The sequence below is a fragment of the Acaromyces ingoldii genome, assembly GCF_003144295.1.
Source record: "Acaromyces ingoldii strain MCA 4198 unplaced genomic scaffold FA10scaffold_2, whole genome shotgun sequence".
Taxonomy (NCBI): domain Eukaryota; kingdom Fungi; phylum Basidiomycota; class Exobasidiomycetes; order Exobasidiales; family Cryptobasidiaceae; genus Acaromyces; species Acaromyces ingoldii.
This window is the reverse complement of record NW_020290248.1, coordinates 343038-363697: the sequence shown is the minus strand read 5'-3', so window position 1 is coordinate 363697 and position 20660 is coordinate 343038. Positions and strand designations below refer to the sequence as shown.

General features: G+C 60.5%; 12 protein-coding genes across 12 annotated transcripts; 4 read left to right on the top strand and 8 right to left on the bottom strand.

The window, feature by feature from the left end:
* Positions 1-160: 160 nt before the first annotated feature.
* Positions 161-1141, top strand: FA10DRAFT_284173 (Ctr copper transporter; the record flags this gene model as incomplete). Its single annotated transcript, XM_025523896.1, has 3 exons — positions 161-774; positions 848-981; positions 1053-1141. 3 exons carry the CDS (start codon positions 161-163, stop codon positions 1139-1141), a joined length of 837 nt encoding a protein of 278 aa, XP_025378428.1.
* FA10DRAFT_265100 (hypothetical protein) lies at positions 1125-2318 on the bottom strand. The gene has a single exon (XM_025520922.1). The coding sequence runs from the start codon at positions 2116-2118 to the stop codon at positions 1279-1281; it is 840 nt and encodes a 279-aa protein (XP_025378427.1). The 5' UTR covers positions 2119-2318; the 3' UTR covers positions 1125-1278.
* A 123-nt stretch (positions 2319-2441) lies between these two features.
* Positions 2442-4171, bottom strand: FA10DRAFT_265099 (hypothetical protein). The gene is made up of 4 exons (XM_025520921.1): positions 3544-4171; positions 3234-3464; positions 2711-3158; positions 2442-2642 (listed from the first exon to the last, which is right to left on the bottom strand). Exons 1-4 carry the CDS (start codon positions 3790-3792, stop codon positions 2605-2607), a joined length of 966 nt encoding a protein of 321 aa, XP_025378426.1. The 5' UTR covers positions 3793-4171; the 3' UTR covers positions 2442-2604.
* Positions 4172-4503: 332 nt separating this feature from the next.
* Positions 4504-6201, top strand: FA10DRAFT_62069 (Metallo-hydrolase/oxidoreductase). The gene is made up of 3 exons (XM_025525613.1): positions 4504-4802; positions 4871-5045; positions 5135-6201. The coding sequence occupies exons 1-3, from the start codon at positions 4706-4708 to the stop codon at positions 6048-6050; spliced, it is 1188 nt and encodes a 395-aa protein (XP_025378425.1). The 5' UTR covers positions 4504-4705; the 3' UTR covers positions 6051-6201.
* FA10DRAFT_299855 (Elf1-domain-containing protein) lies at positions 6037-6726 on the bottom strand. The gene is made up of 3 exons (XM_025524764.1): positions 6518-6726; positions 6406-6454; positions 6037-6307 (listed from the first exon to the last, which is right to left on the bottom strand). The coding sequence occupies exons 1-3, from the start codon at positions 6582-6584 to the stop codon at positions 6172-6174; spliced, it is 252 nt and encodes an 83-aa protein (XP_025378424.1). The 5' UTR covers positions 6585-6726; the 3' UTR covers positions 6037-6171.
* A 122-nt stretch (positions 6727-6848) lies between these two features.
* Positions 6849-8893, top strand: FA10DRAFT_249407 (putative platelet-activating factor acetylhydrolase ib alpha subunit; the record flags this gene model as incomplete). Its single annotated transcript, XM_025519534.1, has 7 exons — positions 6849-7242; positions 7330-7492; positions 7557-7860; positions 7920-8194; positions 8253-8527; positions 8582-8685; positions 8745-8893. The coding sequence occupies exons 1-7, from the start codon at positions 7205-7207 to the stop codon at positions 8891-8893; spliced, it is 1308 nt and encodes a 435-aa protein (XP_025378423.1). The 5' UTR covers positions 6849-7204.
* Positions 8894-9046: 153 nt separating this feature from the next.
* On the bottom strand, positions 9047-10409 carry FA10DRAFT_265097 (Clavaminate synthase-like protein). The gene is made up of 2 exons (XM_025520920.1): positions 9756-10409; positions 9047-9692 (listed from the first exon to the last, which is right to left on the bottom strand). The coding sequence occupies exons 1-2, from the start codon at positions 10171-10173 to the stop codon at positions 9136-9138; spliced, it is 975 nt and encodes a 324-aa protein (XP_025378422.1). The 5' UTR covers positions 10174-10409; the 3' UTR covers positions 9047-9135.
* Positions 10410-11701: 1292 nt separating this feature from the next.
* On the bottom strand, positions 11702-12814 carry FA10DRAFT_265093 (hypothetical protein). Its single transcript, XM_025520919.1, has 2 exons — positions 12351-12814; positions 11702-12193 (listed from the first exon to the last, which is right to left on the bottom strand). The coding sequence occupies exons 1-2, from the start codon at positions 12735-12737 to the stop codon at positions 11765-11767; spliced, it is 816 nt and encodes a 271-aa protein (XP_025378421.1). The 5' UTR covers positions 12738-12814; the 3' UTR covers positions 11702-11764.
* Positions 12815-13017: 203 nt separating this feature from the next.
* Positions 13018-14178, bottom strand: FA10DRAFT_265091 (hypothetical protein). Its single transcript, XM_025520918.1, has 3 exons — positions 13522-14178; positions 13309-13452; positions 13018-13240 (listed from the first exon to the last, which is right to left on the bottom strand). Exons 1-2 carry the CDS (start codon positions 13752-13754, stop codon positions 13332-13334), a joined length of 354 nt encoding a protein of 117 aa, XP_025378420.1. The 5' UTR covers positions 13755-14178; the 3' UTR covers positions 13018-13240; positions 13309-13331.
* A 195-nt stretch (positions 14179-14373) lies between these two features.
* On the bottom strand, positions 14374-15081 carry FA10DRAFT_227421 (NLI interacting factor; the record flags this gene model as incomplete). Its single annotated transcript, XM_025518714.1, has 2 exons — positions 14374-14807; positions 14889-15081. The coding sequence occupies 2 exons, from the start codon at positions 15079-15081 to the stop codon at positions 14374-14376; spliced, it is 627 nt and encodes a 208-aa protein (XP_025378419.1).
* A 2465-nt stretch (positions 15082-17546) lies between these two features.
* On the top strand, positions 17547-17951 carry FA10DRAFT_62079 (hypothetical protein). The gene has a single exon (XM_025525614.1). The coding sequence runs from the start codon at positions 17687-17689 to the stop codon at positions 17903-17905; it is 219 nt and encodes a 72-aa protein (XP_025378418.1). The 5' UTR covers positions 17547-17686; the 3' UTR covers positions 17906-17951.
* A 225-nt stretch (positions 17952-18176) lies between these two features.
* Positions 18177-20153, bottom strand: FA10DRAFT_258640 (hypothetical protein; the record flags this gene model as incomplete). Its single annotated transcript, XM_025519916.1, has 2 exons — positions 18177-18920; positions 18987-20153. The coding sequence occupies 2 exons, from the start codon at positions 20151-20153 to the stop codon at positions 18177-18179; spliced, it is 1911 nt and encodes a 636-aa protein (XP_025378417.1).
* Positions 20154-20660: the final 507 nt, after the last annotated feature.

Sequence of the window (20660 nt, the reverse complement as noted above, 5' to 3'; positions counted from 1 at the left end):
TTGTCATCATCATCATCACCGTCATCATCATCATGAATCAAAGAACCGACAGATTTCACGTGTCTAGTTTTTTTTTGGCCGTTCGGCGTCTTTAGGCTCACCAAACCGGCCTTATTAGGAGAGCCTATCTCTCTTGTTCTGGACCACGCGACATCACGACATGGAACACCACCACGGCGGCGGCGGTGGGGAGCACGAAGGCATGCCGATGCCGATGCCGGGCCATGGCGACGGGGGCCATGGCGGGGCTGGTGAGATGATGTGCGCCATGTCGATGGTGTGGAATGCATCGACGTCCAACGTCTGCGTCGTCTTTTCCTCCTGGCGCATCTCGGGCGCCTACTCGATGATCCTGTCGGCGCTGGTCCTGATGGTGCTCGCGGCGACGCTCGAGTACGTGCGCATGAGGATGCGGGACCTCGATGCGCGCATCGTCCTGGCGTCTGCCGCTGGCTCGGCGGGATCCGCGCGCAGTCGAGGCTCGCTCGGTGCCGTCGGCCTCGGCTCGGCCTCGACGATGGCTGGGCTTGGATTGGGCCAGCACAGGCGCAAGGCCAGCGTAAAGGGCATCAACAGCAGCAGCAGCAACAGCGCGGGCCAGCTAAGTCCAGCGCTGGGAGCGGGGAGCGGGGCCAACAGCAGCGGAAGCAGTCGGACCGGCAGCGATATTGATGACGGCGCTCCGCTCCTTCCAGGCGGCGGCGGGCCCTCGACGAGGAGCACCCGGAGAGTCTCGCCGTCCTGGTCGTTTGGCAGCTCATTCCGTCTCGCCGTGTGAGTGTATGGCTGTGCGAGAGTGCTCGACAAACAGGCCAAACTCTTCTGACTCCTGACTCGTGCTCTCCAGGCCACCACTGCCCGTGGCGCAGTCGACGCAGCTGATGCGCACGCTGCTTTTCGGCCTGAGCCTGACGCTGAGCATGTTCCTCATGCTCGTCTTCATGACCTACAACGCCTATCTCATCTTCTCCGTCCTCTTCGGTGAGCCAATAGACTTACCCTCCCCGCTTGTCTCTCTTTCCGAATTCGCTGACACAGAATCGGCCGAGCAGGATACATGGTGGGCCACTACCTCTTCAATCGCGACATTGGCGGGCCAGGCCAGCTCTTTGAAGAGGACAAGGGCACGGCGTGCCACTGATCAGATTCCTTTCGTAGTCCTTGTACAGTAGCAAATCTCTCTATCAATCCTACCATTCTTCGATACCAAGTACTAACTACCAAGGACGTCTTGGCAAATGCGCTGCGTGTTGGCTAAAAAAAAAAAAAAACCGAGTACTAAGGCAGACGTTCAACGTCGATCTTGATGGGAAACGGCTCTAGGTCGTTGGTGGTAATCGAGGGAATGTGGAGCCTCTTTTCGTCCGTGAAGCGGATGAGTTGCCGGACAAAGTCGGCCAGCTGGCTCGACGTCGCTCGATGGAGCCGGTTGCGCTCGCGCTCCGTCTGTGCGCTGACCAGGGTGAATGTCACGGCCCACTCTTCGAACTCGGCCTCGGTGGTGCTGGCGCGCGAGGGGGCTGCTGGGCTGGTGGGGTCCGGGCTGGGCGAGTGCGGTGGCGCGACGGCGCTCTCCTCGGGACGATGGACGGTGGTGCCGGTGATGCCGCCGGACCAGGCATGGGTGATCCACGCGTAGGGATATCCGCCCGTCCGGGCAGTCGCCTGCTTGTCCGCCGTCGCCGTCGCCGTCCCTGCTCCTGCTGAAGTGGCGGGCGGGTGCTGCTGCTGCTGTTGCGACTGCTGCGTCGATTGCGTAGTGCTCGCCGCTGCTCTCGATGCCGATAGCGGCGTCTGCAGCACCGCAACCCTGACCTTTCCCCGCGTCTCTACGAGCCTCGCCAGCTCCTCGACCTTTTCCTCGACGACGCGCTCCACGCCCGCGTCCCTCACGCACGGGAATTCGCGCTCGAGTACAACGACGCTGGCCGGACGGACGTGTCCGAGTGCGCGCTGGAAGAGAATCGTGTGCAGGACAGCCCGGGCCACGTCGGGAAGCAGCGCCGTCTCGATGCGGTCAAAGGCAAAGCTGAAGCTTTCGTACGCCCGCACGAGCGAGCCACCACCCCCGGGCAGCACTGGCACGTCCAGCGCGCTCCCCGAGGGCGGCGTCGGCATGGCGATCTGGATTTCTCTTCTCTCGTCAACCGCGGTGTGTTGTTGGCGTGCTCCTCCTTATCCAGACGACACGGGCATCATCTTCCATGCCCCCTCACCAATGAATGAACACGAGCGAGAGAGAGACAAAGGAAGAGACAGGGAGCGAATCAAGTGGGCCAAATGGCAGTTGCTGAGCCCTCAAGTTAGGAGTGCGTGAGTGATTGACGCGACTCGAAAGCGCAAGAGACTATTGCGAATTAGACCCTACCCTGCCTTGCCGTGCCTGCACTGCGCTCGGGCCACCCTCAGAAAAGCCTTTTTCCCCAACCCAGTCAGCGAGTGAGTGCTCTTGTGCTGATTGTTGAGGTTTCATGAGAGACATGAGTGTGAGAGAATGTACATGGATGATGGCGATATGACGATGGTCTCGGTAGCTGGCGACGCATTTGAAGAGAAAAACTAAATACTAATGTGGGGGCGATAGCCATCGGATGTGTAGAAGGTCTAATTGCGACTGACGAGGTGTCCATAGTGACCGGGAGCTGTCATGGATCAAGCTGAAAGTCAGAGGCGAGGCAAAGAGAAGAAAAAGACACAGCCCAAGACTCACTTCTACTTCGGCACAGTTCACAGTCCTCTCGGAAACCCATTGTATACTTGAGCATCTGCTTTGCGCCGGGAAATTCCCTTTGGCTGAGGCCCGGGCTCGGGTTCAGCTGCGCTGCTGCGCGACCGGGGACGGCGTCGTAGGGTAGTGGCGAAGGCGTTCGCGCTGGAATGCTCATCTGTGTGAGCTTGCTGCTGGCCTCGCCCGTGCCTGACGAAGCCGGTGATCCCACGTTCCGGCCAGGCGAGGACGAGGGAGAGCGACGCTGACGGGGCGAATTGGAAGCAGACGACGGCGAGCTGTTGCCCGACTCGAGCACGTTGCTCCGTGCGAGGGGCGAGGGACGTGCGGGTATGTGGGAGGCGCGCAAGTTGCGAGAGACTTGCCGGGGTATGAATGTGGATGTCGTTGCCGGGTTGGCATGCACGCGGTGATGGCTCCGATCGCCCTGCTGTCCACTTTCTGTCAGCATTCGGCCAATGTCGATGAAAGCAGGCATGCTGCTGCTGCTGCTGCTGCGGCTCACCTCCATGTCAATGTCGTCCTCGTGACGACGTAGCGCTATCGCTTCGTCATCGCACAGATCTTCGCATGTGTCCAAGCTCGCCAGCGTCAACGTCTGCATGGGCGAGTCGACACCGTAGTCGCCCTCGAGGCCCATGCCGTCTGCGTCATAGGCAGAGCCAAGAGACCGGAAATGGTGCCGCTCGTCGACGATGGGGGAGCCTGGCAACCCAGCACCGGGCACTTGTCGTTTCTGCAACATCGCAAGTCAGCAATCTATCCTCTGACAATGCTCTTCCAGCATCTGCAGCAGGAGACTGAAATGCACGCACCGAATCGCGCTGATGTTGGTCATCGTGGCTGCCTTCCAGAAAGCCAGAGTTGTAGAGCCCGCTGGCGTGGCCGCCCGTGCTGCTCCTCCGCCGCTTCCTCGTGTTCGTCCAGGGGCCCAGCGCCGTCGAGCTGGAAGAAGCCGAGGCAAAGGTCGGGGCCGAGGGGCTGGCGACGACGCGATACGGCGACGAGCGATTGCTGCCGCTGCTACTGGGCGAAGGCGAGGATGGATTGAGATCCACCTCCATTACCGGCAGCAAGGGCACCCAGGCCGCTTCTCCTCCTCTGTAGCCTTGCCGATATGCCGCTGCTTTTACGGCTACCACTGCCGCTGTCGCTGCCTTTGCCGCCCGCCGCGGCCACGGTCGCTCCCACCGCTGCTGCTGTTGCTGTTGCTTCTCCGCAACCTGTCTCTGTCCTCGATGGGCGCCAGGGGATGCGTTGCTGCACGGCCCTCTGCTGCTGGCTCAGACGGTGGTGATGGTCGCCATGCCTGTGTTCGACTCGCTTCAGGTCCGACGCTGCCGCTTGGGTCACGAGAAAAAAAGTAGAAACGGAGAAAGAAAACAATTAACCAAGAGTGGCGCGGTCTCTCAATGTGGAGAAAGGGAGAGAGCAACTTGCAACCGTACGCACTACGCTGCAGCCCACGTGTAGTAGGAAGGAGCCAGATAGCGAGGTGAATCGCCGTGGGGGTTTTCCGGCATCCTTCCAGCCTGGGGTGCAGGTCGTTAGACCGTCTCTTTCTTCAGTGACACGCTGAGCTCACCCTTTTGCAGTCTTGAAAATAGACTCTGGCGGCGAGAACAGGCAAGCAAGCTGGCAAGGTAGGAAGAAGGCAAACAGGAAGTTGTATCCTGTGTCAAAAAGGAACAGTTGACGCCATCGAGGCTAAGGTTTCATTTCGAGATAGAGAAGAGAGAGAGAGAGGCAGCCAAGCTTTTTTATTCTATCAGCGCGCCGCGACTGCCGGACAGTTAATTGCCCGCGAGGCCGACGACGTCCTCCCCACGACCCCCCACAGCCCTACGGCCCCACGTTCCGTCCTCCTTTACTTCCTTATCACCAGCCGTCGACGGTCCGGCACGCACGGCCCGCTTCTTTCTTTACCGCCACCACCACCACCATAGCCAGCAGTGCCCTCCCCAAGCTGATTGAGCCATGACGGAGCGTCTCAAGCCACTGGGCGAGGTGACGCGCCTCAGCGACTCAGTCATTCGAGTCCTGGGAGGCAATCCAGGCAAATTCACACTACAGGGTGAGTGGGCAGTGCGTCGTCGAGGCGAAAGTGAAGATGTGTACTTAACAATAGGAGGAGGCGCGCAGGCACAAACACCTACCTCATTTCCCCGCCAAGGGCCACGGCAACACCCACAACCCCCGTCCAAACTGTCCTCGTAGACACGGGTGAGGGCGTTGAGTCGTATGCGCTCCTGCTGCAGGCGGTGCTGGACGGCAAGGATGCGCGGGCCGGCTCCTCGCAACGGTGGATCTCCGACATGTGAGTTGTTGCTTGACAATGTGTCAGCCATAGACCCCCCTCCAAGCAACTGACATCTTGGGCCGCTGCTGCAGCATCCTGACACACAGACACCACGACCACGTCGGCGGACTGCCATCGGTGCTCGAGATGCTCTCGCGGCGGGCACCTGCGCCGTCGCCGCCCAAGCTCCACAAGTTCCCCGACCAGGCCAGCGACGGCCTCCTCTTTGAGCAGCTCAAGAAGCTGCCCGCGAAGCGCTTCCAGCCTCACAACGGCCTCGACGGGCCCTCGCCCATTCGCCCACTCAAGGACGGCGACACCATCGAGCTCGACGATGTCACGCTCCAGGCTGTCCACTCGCCGGGCCACACGGCCGACCACATCTGCATCCTCCACCACGGTGAGCGTGCCCTGCTCACGGGCGACCACGTCCTGGGCCAGGGCACGACGGTATTTGAAGATCTCGCGTCGTACCTCTCGAGTCTGCGCACATGCGAGAAGGTCCTCGAGGGAGCTGGACCCACGCAAGTGGACGAGGTGGAGGGTGGACTCGCAGAGAGGAGCGAAGAGAGAAAGGAGGGGGAAAACAGGCTCTATCCAGCTCATGGACCCATCATCGAGAACGGCAAGGCGACGCTGCGCGAGTATGTGCGGCATCGCATGGAGCGTGAGACCCAAATCATCGAGCTGCTGGCCAAGCCGAGCCCCGACGAGGAAGAGGAAGGCAGCGGCGAGCAGGGCCACTCCCAGTGGTCAATCAAGAGCCTCGTCTCGGATCTGTACAAGTCCTACCCGGAGCACCTCTACCCGGCGGCAGCGCGGGGCTTGTTCCTACATCTCGGCAAGCTGGCCCAGCCAGACAAAGAGTATGAGGGCGTCACATCGGCCGATGGAGCGAGGGTGGAGTGCGTGGGACACCAGGTGGTGCCCAGGATGCCCCAGTCCGACGGCGAATGGCTCCAGCTCATGGAGTCTCGATGGAGGCTCCTCGGCGACAAGGCAAAGCAAAAGGGTTCCCTGTAGAAAATTCCTTTCTTGACTGCGTGCTCTCAGAACTCGCTTATCACAAGTGCATGGCGTCCAGTGTGCACGCTTGTCTTTATCATGGACAATACCCCTCCTCAAAATGTGATTTCATTAGCAGCTACGCCCCAGCATTGACCTCCTCTGTGGCATCGATCCATTCGCTGTAGACGTCAATCGGCGCCGTCAATGCGTTGGTGCGGCAGGAGAAGGACTGACCGCAGATCTTGCAGATCAGTGTCGCGTTGCCATCGGAACTATCGCGGGTGAAAGAGAGGGGGGAAAATGGGATCGGTGTCAGATGGGTGTCCTTGTTCCTCTCTCTTTCTCTCACAGTGTCCACGCATCCACTCACATCTTGCACGTCACCGCCTTTTCGTGCTTGCAGAATAGGCACTTGAAGACTGTTACCGCCAAGGTCAGCTTCTCATCCTGGTCTAGGCCCCTCCTCGCATCACAGCACCTACCTGTGTCGAGCGGCTCCCGCTTCTTGGAGCCTCCCACATTGCGGGTGCTCTTCTTTCGCTTGCCCATCCCTCTCGCTTCGATCGATCCTCCTTTGGATGTGGTCTTGGCAGGAGCGGACCTAGTCACACATCAACACCAGCGCTCGAGCCCAGGTCACGGGAAGTTGGTCTGATGGACGATGGATGTCGTGAGGGGAAGAGGGAGGGAGCGAGGGCGTGGATATATGCACGACCAAGAGAGCGCGCCCAGGGCGGAGGGAGAAATTTGCACGTGACTGCGCACAGCTGCCAAACACGTCCGCCCTGAGTGCTGCTCTCACGGGCAAGCACCCCGTTCCTCTCTCTCTCGTCGAAGCTCGGATTAACAGCCTTGGGCTTTCATTCTTTGCGATCCCGACCTACCTTTGCAGACGACTATTACTCCGGTCTGGCACGGCGGACGTCGCGACTAAGTCGAGGCTTGGCTCGTCCCTACGGCTCGGCGCATCCTTGGCGGTTCGAAAGTCGCTGCGCTCGGATCACCGACTTTGCCTGACTGGCCTGCGCAGTCCTGCCGCATCGTTCCCTTTGCTGCCGAGCGGTCGCCTCGCCGCCAGCCCCTGAGCTCCAGACAGGCGTCCCCTGACGGAAAACGCTGGCGTCCCCTGTCGAGTCCAGGTGACGCTCCACAAGCAATCATCCTTCATCATGGCCAGCGCACTGTCGGAACGCCAAAAGGATGAGCTGTGAGTTCCGGTCTAGCTGACTCATAGTGAGCTGCCCTGTCTTATCCTCCTTTTAAGCTGACATTGTCTCGCTCCTTTGTTCCGCAGGCACAAGTCGATCTTGGACTACTTCCAGACCGCTGGCTTCTCAGAGGCCTACCAGGCGCTCGAAAAGGAGGCGGGCCAGGCCGGCTTCGTCGTCGATCCAAAGGCAAAGTATGCCGGTCTGTTGGAGAAGAAGTGGACGAGCGTGATCCGGCTACAGAAGAAGGTGGGTTGTGCCCACACTGCTCTTCCACACGATGCTCATCGTGCTGATGACTTCTTCTTCTTAGATCATGGAGCTCGAGCAGCGGAACCAGCAACTGCAGGAAGAGCTCGCGACGGCGCCCACAGCAAGGAGAGGGGCTGCCGTGACTGACTGGGTGCCGAGGAACCCGGCGAGGCACACGCTGCAGGGCCATCGACTGCCTGTCTCGCGCGCCGTCTTTCACCCCGTCTTTAGCCAGCTCGTCAGCGTCAGCGACGACAGCACCCTCAAGGTCTGGGACTGGGAGACGGGCGAGTTTGAGAGGACGCTCAAGGCGCATACAAAGGCGGTTCATGATGCCGATTTCGACTCAAAGGGGAACCTCTTGGGTGGGTGATGAATTTCTTTCTTGTGTCGATGTCATCTCTCGCTCATGCCGCTCGTGTAGCATCGTGCTCGTCGGACATGACGATCAAGGTGTGGGACACCAACGACGACTGGAAGAACGTCAAGACCCTCTTTGGCCACGATCATACAGTGTCCGCAGTCCGCTTCCTACCCGGTGATGACTTTGTGGTTTCAGCGGGGCGAGATCGGACGATTAGAGTGTGGGACATCAAGACGGGCTACTGCACAAAGACGCTGAGCGGACACTCGGACTGGGTACGAAGCGTGGTGCCGTCCGATGATGGCCGCCTGCTCGCCTCCTGCAGCAATGATCAGGTAAGCAAATGCTTCTCGAGGACGTCAATTAGCTTCCTGACTGACTCTGTACGATCAGACGGCACGCATCTGGGACGTTGCAAGCGGCGAGACAAAGGTCGAACTGCGGGGCCACGATCACGTTGTTGAGACGATCGCATTTGCCCCTATCAGCGCGTACGCCGCGATTCGGGATCTGGCAGGGATTCAGGGTGGGACCAACACTCCTGGCCAATTTGTCGCAACGGGCAGCAGAGACAAGGTCATCAAGATCTGGGACACGTCGAGTGGGCAGTGCCTCAAGACAATGACAGGTCACGACAATTGGATTAGGGGCCTTGCGTGGGCGCCAAAGTGAGTCTGTCATGGTGTCTGCAAGAAGGATAGAAGCTAATGCTCCCTTTTTAGCGGGCATGCCTTGCTGTCCTGCTCAGACGACAAGACGGTGAGAGTCTGGGACCTCAAAGCAGGCGCCAGATGTAGCAAGACGCTCGAGGCCCACAATCATTTCGGTGAGTTGAAGGAATTTGCTTCCTTGCAACCTTGAGCAAAAGACTGATAGCACTTCTAGTGACTGGCATCTCATGGGCGCGAGCGAAAACAGAGGTTGGGCCACGCCCAGACGGACAAGCGAATGGCAACTCGGCCAGCGAAGTCAAGATCGTCAACGCTGTGGCGACGACGAGCGTCGACCTCTGCATCCGAGTCTGGACGCCATAATCGCACAATTCTTGGCTAGAGCTTCTATCGCGGTTGACGAATATCTTCGTATACCCACTAGAGATCATCCCTCAGTCAAACACAACGGCACACTCATTCAACTCCACCACCTTTCCCCTCAAAGCTCTCCTACCCTCCTCACACACTCATTTTGGTCATTGGTTTTGTCTTTCTCCCAACTTTCTCTCTCACTTGTACGTCTATTTGAAACCCAAAGAATACCAGTCTCTTCTCTTCTTGACTCAGCGGAACCATGCATTGACACTCGCACTGATGCTGAGGCTCGCTACGCAGTGGATCCAGCCCTGCGGGATGAAGAGGACATCGCCGGCATCGAGGACGACGCTCCTCGCCTCTGGGTCGCTGATTGCCTTTTCGAGATCAGGAAAGGAGCCTTCTGTATGCTGCCGCAACACGCTCTCCGAGAGCAATGGCTCTTCAGTCGGGATCTGCGACGTGTTGGGCTGCGAGCTGGATGCGGGGAAGAGATGGAGGTGCTTCCCTGCGCGAGGCGGGAACATGTGGATCCTCTTTGAGCCTACGACTTGGACAAAGAGGTTCTCGTACGGATCCCGATGCAGGGGTGTAAAGGAGCCGCGACCGCCAATCCAGACGTTTCGGCGCCACTGCTCGAGGGCCCCGCGCGGGCCTGCGTGCTGATGCGGGAGCGTGGGGCACTGGTCGCGCAGGATAGGAGAGCGCGAGAAGAGGTCTTGTTGCGCAACGTAGCCAACGAGCTCTTGGGCTGGCTCGCTTGACCAGGGTATCGATTTGCGGATAAAGGCTTCGAGGAAGAGGCCTGAGCGAGGACCGGTCTCAGCGATCAATTAACCAGATCTTGAAGAGGAACCGAGCGGCTCACCGAATGGTATATTGACCTTGCTCCAGCTTGACGATGAGGAGTCCGCAACAGCATCGCCGTAGCCTCTTCCGACGGGTGCAATCTCGACCTCCACCATGGCGTCTCGCAGTTCCTCATTGCGCCCCAGTCCCTGCAGAGCCTCTCCGCCCTCCCCCTGTGCAGACCATTCTCGAAAGGCGGGCCAGGCGTAAGGCGAGTCCGAACGGATCAGGCCCGGAAAGAAGCCCGGTCTAGCAGGTTCGAGGTACTCCTTCGCAAATGTCGGTGGGTCGATCAGTTCGGCGTGCGGCTCGAGAGGCCTGAGGAGCGAGCTCCGGGGGCCAGCACTCAGAGCGCGATTAGACTGCCATGGGAGGCCCTGTGGTGTGCACTGCCTGATGAGGCTACCAAAGGCGGATCCACGGCATGCCAGTCTCATCGTCAGACCTCATGTCAGCCAAGCAGGGTCGTCACGGTGAGAAGAAAAGAAGGAGTGGAGGACCGCTCAAGCGCCTGGTCTCGGGCTTTCCTATGGCGACGCTCTTTCATGTCTCTGTCTAGCATTCAATACCTTGCCGCTGTCATTCGGATTTCCCTCAAGCACGCGTAACAAAGCCAACACACCGTCGCCCGTCACAACATGCCAGAACGCATCGCTAGGAGGCAGCGGGCGTCGCACTGCGCGCCCGCGGGAAGATTAGAAAGCTGGTAAGCAATTTTAAAATCATAAATAATTTTGTACTCACGAAATCCACGTGTCGAGCAAACCACCGCAGCAGCGGCTTTGGGCTGTTTCGAGTCTGGCGTGCAGCCTTCCGGTCGACCTTCAACCCTCGCCTTCTCCCTTTCCGACAAGTCGACAATGTGAGTATTTACGATTGTGGCTGGGCGTGGTGCCGCCTCTGGAGCATCGAATGCCTTCACTAGGGAGGAAGCGTCCGCGTATAGTTCGCAGCGAAAGAGGAAGAGGATTGGAGGGCTGGGCGGACCAGGTCGAGAACGGAGGAGATGAATCGGTTGAGACTGGAAATTGCGCGATGACAGAAGGCCGATGAGGCAGCTGAACGCTGAGGGAAAAGAGACTGGTGTCCGAAAGGAGGGAGGAAATGAGGAGAAAATGACCGGCTCGATGCTCTCGAGGCGCACCCACCTGCCCAGCCTTGCACAATTGTCAGGGCATGTCTCGTTCTAACCTCTCTGGCACTCCCCACGCAGTCTTTCATCATGGGTCAGCCTTCCGGTCTCTTCACCGCGCGCAAGCTGCGCTCGGACCGTCGCCTCAACAAGTGGGCCGACGCCCAGTACAACAAGCGCATGCTTGGTAACTTCTACAAGTCGTCCCCCACTGGAGGTTCCTCGCAGGCCAAGGGCATCGTCCTCGAGAAGGTCGGTGTCGAGGCCAAGCAGCCCAACTCGGCCATCCGAAAGTGCGTGCGTGTCCAGCTCATCAAGAACGGAAAGAAGGTTGCTGCCTTCGTCCCCAACGACGGTTGCTTGAACTTCGTCGGTGAGTCATCTTTCTCGGTCCGACTTCTGCGGTGTCGGGTTTGGATGGACGGGTGGACAGAGAATTGCAAGATACGAAGGCCCGCCCAAGGAGCACGTAGAGCGGAGGAGGTCGAATCGTGCGAAGAGGCTTTTACCCTTGCCGCCTTCGGAATATCATGCTGACGGTCATATTCTCACTCAGACGAGAACGACGAGGTCCTCATCTCTGGTTTCGGTCGCAAGGGCAAGGCAAAGGGTGATATCCCCGGTGTCCGCTTCAAGGTCGTCAAGGTCTCTGGTGTCTCGCTCCTCGCTCTCTTCAAGGAGAAGAAGGAGAAGCCGAGGTCTTAGAGACGCCAAACCCAAAACATTCTCGACATTGTCATTCGTCATCATTCGTCGTCATGTAGCGCAGCTCTCATGACCGACATCCTTGTACTCTTGCCATCACACACACACACCCATGGTTCAAAAATCTTGCACCGACATCATGATCATGACATGACTTTCTTCTCTATGATTGGTTGAGCTCCTGTGTTCTTCTAATACAGCGGCTGATTTCTCAGCGCGGCAAAGAGCTCCTCGACCTCCCAAGCGTCGTTCCACCACCTGACCTGACATTTTGGTTCCCCCTCGGACTTGATCCTCTTCTCGAGGCCCCTGCCTCTCCGAACCAGCGCAACATCCTGCTCCTGCATCCTCATGACAGGACAGTAGTCGTTGCCGCCATCGCCGAGGTAAATGAGTCTCTCGAAGCCTGCTGCCTCACGCCCGCCTCTTCTGGCCAGGAACGCCTCAAGCTCGTCTCCCTTGCACATGTTGGCGCTGCAGCCGACCTTGCAGTCGTGCTGGTCCTTTGCCGTTGCGAGGATCCTGCGCGAGAGGCGGAGCAGGCCCGACGGCTCAAAGTGCGCGGGATTCGTCACGATTTCGTCAAAGAGGCGGTACGTCGATGTCTGCAGGCCGTGGTGCTGGTTTTGTGCAACCCCGGGTCATGGTCTGCGTCAGTGACTGATCGTCAGGAGGAGGTGCACACCTGGCCCTGTCGGACGACAGGCGGCAAGAGAGCCGGGGGCAGAGGGTGCAAGAAGGGAAGGAGAAGAAGGAAAGGAGGGCAAATCAACTCACCTCGAGAATGGTGCCGAGGTAGACCTCGTTTGAGTTGCTCAGCAGGAAGCAAGTCGTCTGCGTCTCTGTGTCTGCCTTGGCGTCACGCATGGCGCGGAAGCCGCGCACCATGGCCGGGTGCATGTAGAGCTGGCGCTGGGCCGCGCGCACGTCCTGCTCGCCTTTGCCCTCTTCGACGTGCAGCTTCTCGAGCAGGTGCGCGCAGAGGTCCGTGAACTGCATGCGCTCTGCCAGGGGCGCGTGTGAGAGGTCGTCAAATTGCCGGCGGAGGCGCGGCGAGAGGACCTCAAATGTCCATCGGTCGCTGTCGGCATCGGCCATGGACTCGTCAAAGTCAGAGATGAGCAGCTGGCGCTTGACGCGCGGAAATGGGGCTGGAGCCGGCATGTTCGAATACAGAGGGGTGGTGAACTTCGTCGGCAGTCAGAAGGCAGAACGAGCAAGGAGGAGGGGGCGGAAGAACGTGCGAAGAGCCACAAGAAGAATTGGGAGGTTCGTCGAGTCTTCTCTACCTGCAGCAACTTTTTTATTCGGTCATGACGGAGCCATTTGTCACCGCTTCTGACAGCCAGGCAAAGCGATGCTGCCTACAGGTCAGAAGAGGCGAAAATAGGAACGACACATTGTAGAGCACACTCAAGCCATGATCTGTCTTTGTCTAGTCATCTCCATTGCTGGGCATTCGTAGCTTCTTAAACAGGGTTCCGACCCAAGAGATCGGCCGACGAAACAGAAGAAGTAGAGATATTTGAGGATATGAGCAGAGGCCCTTCAGACGTGCTTGCCCAGTCCTCAATCGAGTGAGCTTTCACTCAAGGACAAAGAAGGAGGAAAAGGGGTGTCGCCGGGTTCTTGCAAGGGAGAGGTACGTTTGTTGAGAAGCATGAGCACTGAGAGGAGAACAGAGTCAGCTCGAGAAGAGAAGAAATGTTCAAGGTGAAGGTGAGTGAGTACATACCCAGATTTCAATGGACGACGAGCTTAGTGCTCGTAGTTCTTGTGGTGCTTCAGGTGCTGGTACTCGAGCGAGTAGCCAATGAGGAAGAGCGTCCCGATGACGGCGAGGATCGGTGCGCCCGAAGCGTTCTTTCCATCGAAGAAGCTGAAATATAATTCTTCGTCAGCCAACCGGATTTTTGGTAGTGGAAAAGTGAGGAGCGCAACTACTCACCGAGCCTTGATGCCACCGCCTCGCTTGGCGGGTGCCTGACCCTTTGGCAAGCTCTTGTAGAAGTCAACGACGGCCGACATGCGCGCGCTGTCTCCGCCGGCAGGGCCCTGGACCGACTGGGGGGTGGCCACCTTGGGCGGGATCGGCAGGTTCGAGGCGTATCGGACGCCGCTGACCGTCGAGCGGGAGGCCACGCCACGACGAGCGGCGGTGAGGACGTTGCGCGAGAGCATGATGGGTGTGTGTTTCTCTGCAGGTGGGAGCAAGGCCGCTGATCAGTTTCGTTGTCTGCTTTTCTCGCTTGTTTGCGCTCCCTTCCTCCTCCAAGATATCCAATCGTCTCTTTTTCCATTTGCGCCGAGCCTCCGTCGCATCTGCAGCCCACCCAGACATCAAGTTTGTGCTCGAGCAGACGCATCCACCCATCCATCCGCGCGTCCTCCTTCCTTTCTTCCGTTTCTCTGTCCATATCAGATCATCGCACAGCGCCTCTGCAACACCACCATCGCCGCCCGTCACCCCTTTCCCCGTCGCCTTAATCTCCCCTCTCGCAAACCGCCATCTCCAGTTGCCAGCGATGCAGAATCAATCGAAGTCCCAACTCACCAAGCTTCGCGCGCCAAGGAACAGTGATGAAGCCAACGGACAAGAAACGGGACGGCTCGGAGCGCCCTCTTCGCACCGCGCCCGCCCACTGGGCCCTCCCAGCTCATTATTCGCTTAGATCACCACGTGCATTATCCAAGATATTTTGATGAAAAAACACGTGCCATTAAGTTAGATATTTCAGTCATGACACAAAGCACTACTACTACTGCAATGATGTGAGAAGGGGTCCCTCCCCCCCGCGCTTCAGAAGCCTCTTACGCCGAGAATGTGGCGGACGTCGCTTGCGAAGCGCAACGAGTCGAGCACGGGGAGCAGGTCGAGGAGGCCCTCGTCATTTGGGTCGTGGGTCCAGCCCTCGATGGGAATGCCATTTGCCTGGTTGATCTGGTACGAGGCCGGGCTGTTGTCGACCAGGCAGACGCGCGACAGGTCCGCGTCGACGTGGGCGAGATTCTTTTGGTAGCTGCCGTTCCTGTAGGTGCACGAGTCGCGAAAGAGGCGGGTGCCAATCAGGCCGCGGCCCTGGTCGAGCCAGTCAATGACCGGGTCGGCATACTCTTGGACAGAGGCGGTGAAAACAACGACGTGGTACCATGAGGCGACCTTGCGCAGAAAGTAGTCGACGTGGGGCCGCTTGTAGACGTGGTAGACGATGCTGCGGCCATCGAGAACGACCTCTACCTGGTGAGGCCGCACGCCGACCTGTCCGCGGAGGCCGAGGACGCCGCCGAGACCCTCGAGGCCAAGGAGGCTGCCACCGGTCGAGATCGAGGCGCCCCGTCCCTTCTCGGCCAGCGCACTCCAGGTCGGGTTGCGGCTGGTCGAGTGGATGAGCGTCTCGTCGAGGTCGAGGACGAGTACCTTTGGCGAGTGGTGGATGAGCGAGGAGGAAGGCCCACGGTGAGCAACGGCGACGGCGGCCGTACCCGTTGCGCCCGGGGCCGTGACCATAGTAACAGCCTGGCTCAGCTGCGCGGCCCTGAGCTCGGCGTCCTTTCTCGTGCCCGACACTGGCTTGACGCGGCGGTCGTGCGCGAGGAGCGGGTCGACGGGGTTGGGGTTCGGAAGCAGCCGGCTGCTCAGTCCTCCATCTGCCTTTGCGTCGTCCGCGCGCTGGGCCTGCTGCAGTCCCAGTCGCTGTCCCAGTCGCTGTGCTCGCTGTGCCTTTCTCAGCGCCCTCGCCTCGGCCTGTTCCTCGGTCACGACCTGGTCCTCGTCCGTCTCGCTGAGCTCGCTCTCCTGCTGGCCCTGCTTCTCGTCGTCGGCAACGGAGAGCGTGGCGCCTGCGCCCGCTGCAGCGGCGTCTGCGAGCTGCTGGTCGTCAAAGACGGAGCGGTCTGCGCTGGGCGTGGGCGGGCGATGGGAGCGCCGTCCAGCGACGTGGCGCGCCGCCGTTGGCCGATCAGCCTGTGACTGCGTCTGGAACTTGATGAGGGAGCCGGTGCGGCCGACGGTGGGCCGCGAGGGTGAATCAGCAGCAGCAGGCTCGTCTGCGCTCCTTCGATGCGGTGATTCAGCGGTGACTGCGACTGCAACTGCCTGCTGCTGCTGCTGCTGCTGCTGCTTCCTCCGCCGCGCTGTTCGGCCGTGGTAGACGACACGAGCAGGGGCAAGCAGGATGGCAAGCACGATCCTCCGGAGCACCTCGAGGACCCTTCTGAGGCCCCTGCCCAGCCCCGATGCCATGCGTCTTGGCGCTGACTTGCGCGATGAAGGGAGCGAGTCGACGCCGCTGCTCGTCGGCAGCTGGGGCACAGAGAGGAGCAGAGACGAGGACGATGACGAGGATGATGCCGACAGAGACGAGGCCACGTCCGAGTACGGCGGCGGCGGGTCCGAGGGCGCCCCTCCGTCGTCGCTGGATGTCGCGCCGGCCTCTTTGTGCTTGGCCGCCGATACGTCGTCGTCGTCGTCGCCGTCCTCAGCAGCAGCGGGCTTCTGCTCAACAACGACGAGCGTCGCCGTGGCAGCCGGTGCCATCTGCTGCTTCTCTTGCGGCTGCTTCTCTTGCTGTTGCTTTTCCTGCTTCTCCTGCTGTGACTTTGATGCGACCTTGTTCGACGACGCCTTTCGCTGGCGCCGCTGCTCCCTCTCCTCTGCCGACGACCTGCGCGCATGGCTCGCCGCCGCGCTGTTGCTCGGCTGCGGCCCAAAGTAGTCGTCGGTGAGCGGGTTGAGGGCGCCAAAGAGGAGCGAGCTCAGGCGGGACCCCGTGCCGATGCTGCTCAGCCCACCCCTCGTGCCACCAGGCGAGGGCGTGGCCGTGGGTGTCAGCTGCTGCTGCTGTGTTTGGTCCAGCACAGAAGGATGGGGCGTTGAGGGCGGCGCGATGGGAGACTGTCCGTCGTCGTCGGGGTCGAAGCCTTCAAAGTCGACGACGTCCTCGCGCTCGCGCTCAGACAGGAGCAGCTGGGGTGCAATGCCGTCGATGTTGGCCTCGCCCGACGATGCCCGCCGCCGCGTCCTCGCTGCCTGCGTGTCCGTCTCGCCCACACTGCCGCCGCGCCGGCCTGCGCGCACCGACGAAGAAGCAGTCCCAGCCGCCGCAGCAGATGATGAAGACGACCTCCGCGCATACGAGTCGTAGCTCTCCGACCCATCCAGCCAGCCACCGAGGCCCCAGAGGCTGCCCCACCGGCTGCTTCTGCTGCTGCTGCTGCTACTGCGGCCGTCGCCTCGATTGGCGTCGCGGAGCTGCGCCGGCGTGCTCTTTGTCCGCTTGAGCCGGCGCCTCTCGTCCGTCGACGAGGCGACCACGGACTCAGACGACGACTTTGGATGCCGCTCGCGTCTCCGTCGACCCCCCTCGTTGTTGTTGTCGTCGTCGTCACCGGCTCGCAACTGGCCTGCCTCGATAGCGGCTGCGGCGGCAAAAGCGTCCCTCGCGTCGGACTCGGCTGCAGTGGGTCCATCGATGTCGCTGCCCCTCGCGCTGCCGGCGCGGCTGCTGCGCTTCGACGAGCGCTTCTTCCTCGCGCCGCCGCTGCTGCTGCTGGCGTGCTCAGCGGACCCGTCGAGGGAGGAGAAGCCGAGGCTGAGGGCGAGCCGCTGGCGCTCGCGCTGCCGCCGGCTGCTTAGCGAGTAGTCGGACGCGCGCCGGCCGAGCGGCTGCCGTCCCTGGCTCGCAAAGACCGTCTCGTCAGCGGGGGCGCTGTGCGACGGCGTCGAGGTGCCCGAGGCTCGGCGCGCCGATGTCGATGTCGATGTCGACGACGAGGTCGACGTCGAGGTGAGGGAGCGCGTGAGGACAGAGTCGAGATAGCTGATTGAATTCATCCTTGCGATAGGGACTGCGTCTTGCCAGGTTGGACTGTGCTTGGTTGGATTGTGCTTACCAGGTGTATGCTACGTTGGGTCTCGCTAGGCTGGTCTGTGGCCTCAATGTCGCCTTCGAGAGAGATGCCTGTACGCGGATGGGGATGAGCTTCCGTCGGTGCTGAAAGGCGGCTGTCCAGGTGACGAAGGATATAGCGAAAAGGGGCCGCGCGCTGACTGGTTATGCGCCTCGCATCCTCGGCCGGAGTAGGCCCGGTGCGGACAAACGGAAGATGCTGAGATGCGCAAGGCGGCGAGGCGGCAGTACTGCGACGCAAGTGAGCTGGAAGGCGGCCTTTCTTGCTGTCCTCTCGCTGCTGCGATCACGCTCACTCTCTGTGCGAGAGCAAGAGCAAGAGCAGGAGCAGGAGCAGGAGTAGGAGCAAGCGCACGAGCGGCGAGGTGGAGACAGACAATGGGCGGCGACAGAAATGATGCCCGACCACACATGTGTGCGTGAGTGAGCCGGCTTTTCCTCTTTCTCTCTTGTCTCCCGTGGGTCCACTTCTTTTCATTCAACTTTTCTTTGGCTTTTGTTTGATTTTGCACTTTCGATTTATTCTCCGGCTGGATTGGATTGGACTCGCAGCTTGGGGTTTCTTCGTTGGCTACCCTGGTATTGTGGGGTTGAGACAGCAAGTCGCCTCTCTCTTTGATTGTTGGGAAGGCAGGGTATATCGTGCTTGAAAGAGTGGTAATTGTACAGTACAGAGCAGAGCAGAGTAAAGGACTCAGGATGGAAGAGCCTGGCCATCGAAGACACGGTACATGCCCGCTTGACCAGGCACCTCGCCGAGGATGCCCTTTGCGGCCCAAAAGGCCAGCGCCTCCCCGACGGCCCGTGCGTCGCATTCGAGCTCCCTCGCAATCTCCTCGGGCCTGGCGCCGCTGTCTGAAGCATTGTTGACGCACTCGAGCACGGCGGCCTGGAGCGGCACGACGTCCTCCTCGATGCACCTGCCGTCGTCCATCTCGAGCTCGAGCCTGATGCGCCCGCGTGCGCTCATCCACCGCAGCGTCTTCATGTCTGCCACCTCCTTGAACTTTTCCACGTACCTCTCCTGCGCCTCGAGAAACTGGCCAGGCATCTTGAGGCGCGCGCCACCGGGCGGTGCGGCGTCGAGCGAGAGCGATGCCGCGAGCGCAGATGCCTTTGATGATGAAGAAGCCGCGGCAGGCGGGGCAGACTGCGACATCTTCGCAAACATTGTCGATGCCGATGCATTCCTCGCAGCGGCGCCCTCCTCTTCGAGATCGGGCCAGAACTGCCGGCTGATGATGAGCGGGTGCAATGCCGCGAGCGCGCCCTGCTCCTCCTTTCCTTCACCTGCTTGTGCCTGTGCCTGTGCCTGGGAATGACCGTCGTGGATGCTGCGGTCGTAGCGCTGTGACTTTTTGACATCCTTGATGATCGTGTCGCACTTGCCCAGCGACGCATCGCCAAAGCGCCGCTTGAGGTTCTCGTTGATCTCGTACTGGCCAAGCGTGCCAGTCGTGTCAGCCCAATGATGACACAAGTAGCCTGTCTCATTAAAACCCACCTCGTTTCGCGCATCGTAGTTCTCCACCTTGATGATCTGCTCGGCCGTGCTGCGCTCCAGCGCCTCGACGAAGCCGGCCTCGTCGTCAAAGATGGAGATGATCATAGCAATCACGTCTGACTTGCGGCTCTGTCGGTAGTCAGGGCCTGCATCAATTGGCCGGGGCGCCCAGTCCGGGTCGTCGATGGGCACCATGATGGAACGCTGGGTGATGCCGCCGTAGAGGTGATGATTGTGATGATGATGATGGTGTTGGTGGTGATGCTGCTGTTGTGAAAGATCGACGACGAGAGCGTCGGCTGGATGCGCCGGGTGCTCCTCGTCGTACATGGCCGACAGGTCCGCACTCGTGGGCGCGGGCGCGCTGGAGCCCTGGCCAGGATCACGCATCATGTCGCTGAGGAGGGTAAAGTCCTGCGACTGGCCGAGCAGGCTCGAGACGATGATCGGCACCGTGTCCGGCCGGCGTCGGAGGTAGGCACGGACAGGGCCGATGACATGCGAGAGGACGACGCCGCTGGGGTCGGCCAAGCGAAGTGCGCGGATGAGATGGGTGTACACCTGGAGGATGCTCTTTGTCGAGGCGCCCGGGTGCAGCAGACGGGCCTGAAGGAAGCCGTCGAGGTCGCGCGAGATGGCGCGTTTGATGTCTGCTTCAACTGCGATGCACCGGCGCAGGTCCTCGAGCGCTGGACCCGAGTGGGGGAAGTCGACGACGATGTCGAACAGCTGCTTGGAGCGCAGCCTGCCCAGGCACACGCTCATCTTCTCCTGCAGGCTCTCGAGCAGCGACTGGACCTGGTGCAGCAGTTTGGCATCGGGACAGAGGCCGGCGTCGAGGGACAGCACGCGGTCAATGTCTGCCCAGGGCGCAAGCCAGTGGACGACGAGGGGCATGATCTTGCTCCTGATCCAGTCGTCGAGGATGGGGAATGCCTCGCACGTGTACTCAATGAGGATGCGTGCCAGGTCGGCCACCTCGTCGTAGTCGCGCCCTTGATCTGGCCCCGCCTGGACGACGCTCCGGACGAGGTTGCCTGCGGCCTGCGAGATGAAACGGTACATCAGATCGCCCATGCCGAGCTGGTAGAGAACGTCTCTGCACTGCTGAGCGCCCTCGGAGTGATCTCGCGGCCTCCTGAAACAGGCCTCAACGAAGCGACGCATGGACTCGTGGTGCCGTTGGAGGGCGTGGTCGAATGCTGCACATCTGGCCGTATAGCAAGCGTCGTGATTCAATCCCCCTCCGAGATGGGCCCAATACATGCACTTCTCCCACAGCCTGTCGGCCCTTGCCAGCCTGCTGAGAAAAGCGCCCGTGTTGCTCTCCAGCGGCGCGCATCGCTCTGACTCTTGCTGGACGAGGCCCTCGATTCGCTTACTGATGCTGCTGATGAACCAGGCAACAAGCTCGCTCAGCAGCGCTCCCTCGAGGGGCGCACTCGTGTCCATCGCTGCCTCGAGCTGGCTGAATGCGCCGCCGTCGCATGCCAGGGGATCGCGAATGATCTGCTCCAGGATGCCCGTCTGGAATGTCCACCGCTCGCCCGTACGCTCGCGACCGCCATCGTCGAGGAGTAGCACCTGCCGGCGGGCGCTCTCCCACGCAGACGACATGCGCTCCTCGCGCACCGGCATCCTTGTTTGTGTCCTTGCGTCGTGTGGCTGGTGCGT

Bases quoted from the DNA above. Each gene is read 5' to 3' on its own strand.
- FA10DRAFT_265100 (XM_025520922.1), bottom strand. From the start codon at position 2,118: ATGCCGACGCCGCCCTCGGGGAGCGCGCTGGACGTGCCAGTGCTGCCC.
- FA10DRAFT_265099 (XM_025520921.1), bottom strand. From the start codon at position 3,792: ATGGAGGTGGATCTCAATCCATCCTCGCCTTCGCCCAGTAGCAGCGGC. The intron at 3,159-3,233 runs GTGAGCCGCAGC...GAAAGTGGACAG, and splicing joins AGGACGACATTGACATGGAG to CAGGGCGATCGGAGCCATCA. The intron at 2,643-2,710 runs GTGAGTCTTGGG...GATCCATGACAG, and splicing joins TGAACTGTGCCGAAGTAGAA to CTCCCGGTCACTATGGACAC.
- FA10DRAFT_62069 (XM_025525613.1), top strand. From the start codon at position 4,706: ATGACGGAGCGTCTCAAGCCACTGGGCGAGGTGACGCGCCTCAGCGAC. The intron at 4,803-4,870 runs GTGAGTGGGCAG...GGAGGCGCGCAG, and splicing joins AGGCAAATTCACACTACAGG to GCACAAACACCTACCTCATT. The intron at 5,046-5,134 runs GTGAGTTGTTGC...CCTGACACACAG, and splicing joins CAACGGTGGATCTCCGACAT to ACACCACGACCACGTCGGCG.
- FA10DRAFT_299855 (XM_025524764.1), bottom strand. From the start codon at position 6,584: ATGGGCAAGCGAAAGAAGAGCACCCGCAATGTGGGAGGCTCCAAGAAG. The intron at 6,455-6,517 runs GTAGGTGCTGTG...TGGCGGTAACAG, and splicing joins GCGGGAGCCGCTCGACACAG to TCTTCAAGTGCCTATTCTGC. The intron at 6,308-6,405 runs GTGAGTGGATGC...CACCCGCGATAG, and splicing joins AAGGCGGTGACGTGCAAGAT to TTCCGATGGCAACGCGACAC.
- FA10DRAFT_265097 (XM_025520920.1), bottom strand. From the start codon at position 10,173: ATGAGACTGGCATGCCGTGGATCCGCCTTTGGTAGCCTCATCAGGCAG. The intron at 9,693-9,755 runs GTGAGCCGCTCG...GTCCTCGCTCAG, and splicing joins CAAGGTCAATATACCATTCG to GCCTCTTCCTCGAAGCCTTT.
- FA10DRAFT_265093 (XM_025520919.1), bottom strand. From the start codon at position 12,737: ATGCCGGCTCCAGCCCCATTTCCGCGCGTCAAGCGCCAGCTGCTCATC. The intron at 12,194-12,350 runs GTGAGTTGATTT...GCACAAAACCAG, and splicing joins ACCTCGGCACCATTCTCGAG to CACCACGGCCTGCAGACATC.
- FA10DRAFT_265091 (XM_025520918.1), bottom strand. From the start codon at position 13,754: ATGCTCTCGCGCAACGTCCTCACCGCCGCTCGTCGTGGCGTGGCCTCC. The intron at 13,453-13,521 runs GTGAGTAGTTGC...ATTATATTTCAG, and splicing joins GGCGGTGGCATCAAGGCTCG to CTTCTTCGATGGAAAGAACG.
- FA10DRAFT_62079 (XM_025525614.1), top strand. From the start codon at position 17,687: ATGCGCAAGGCGGCGAGGCGGCAGTACTGCGACGCAAGTGAGCTGGAA.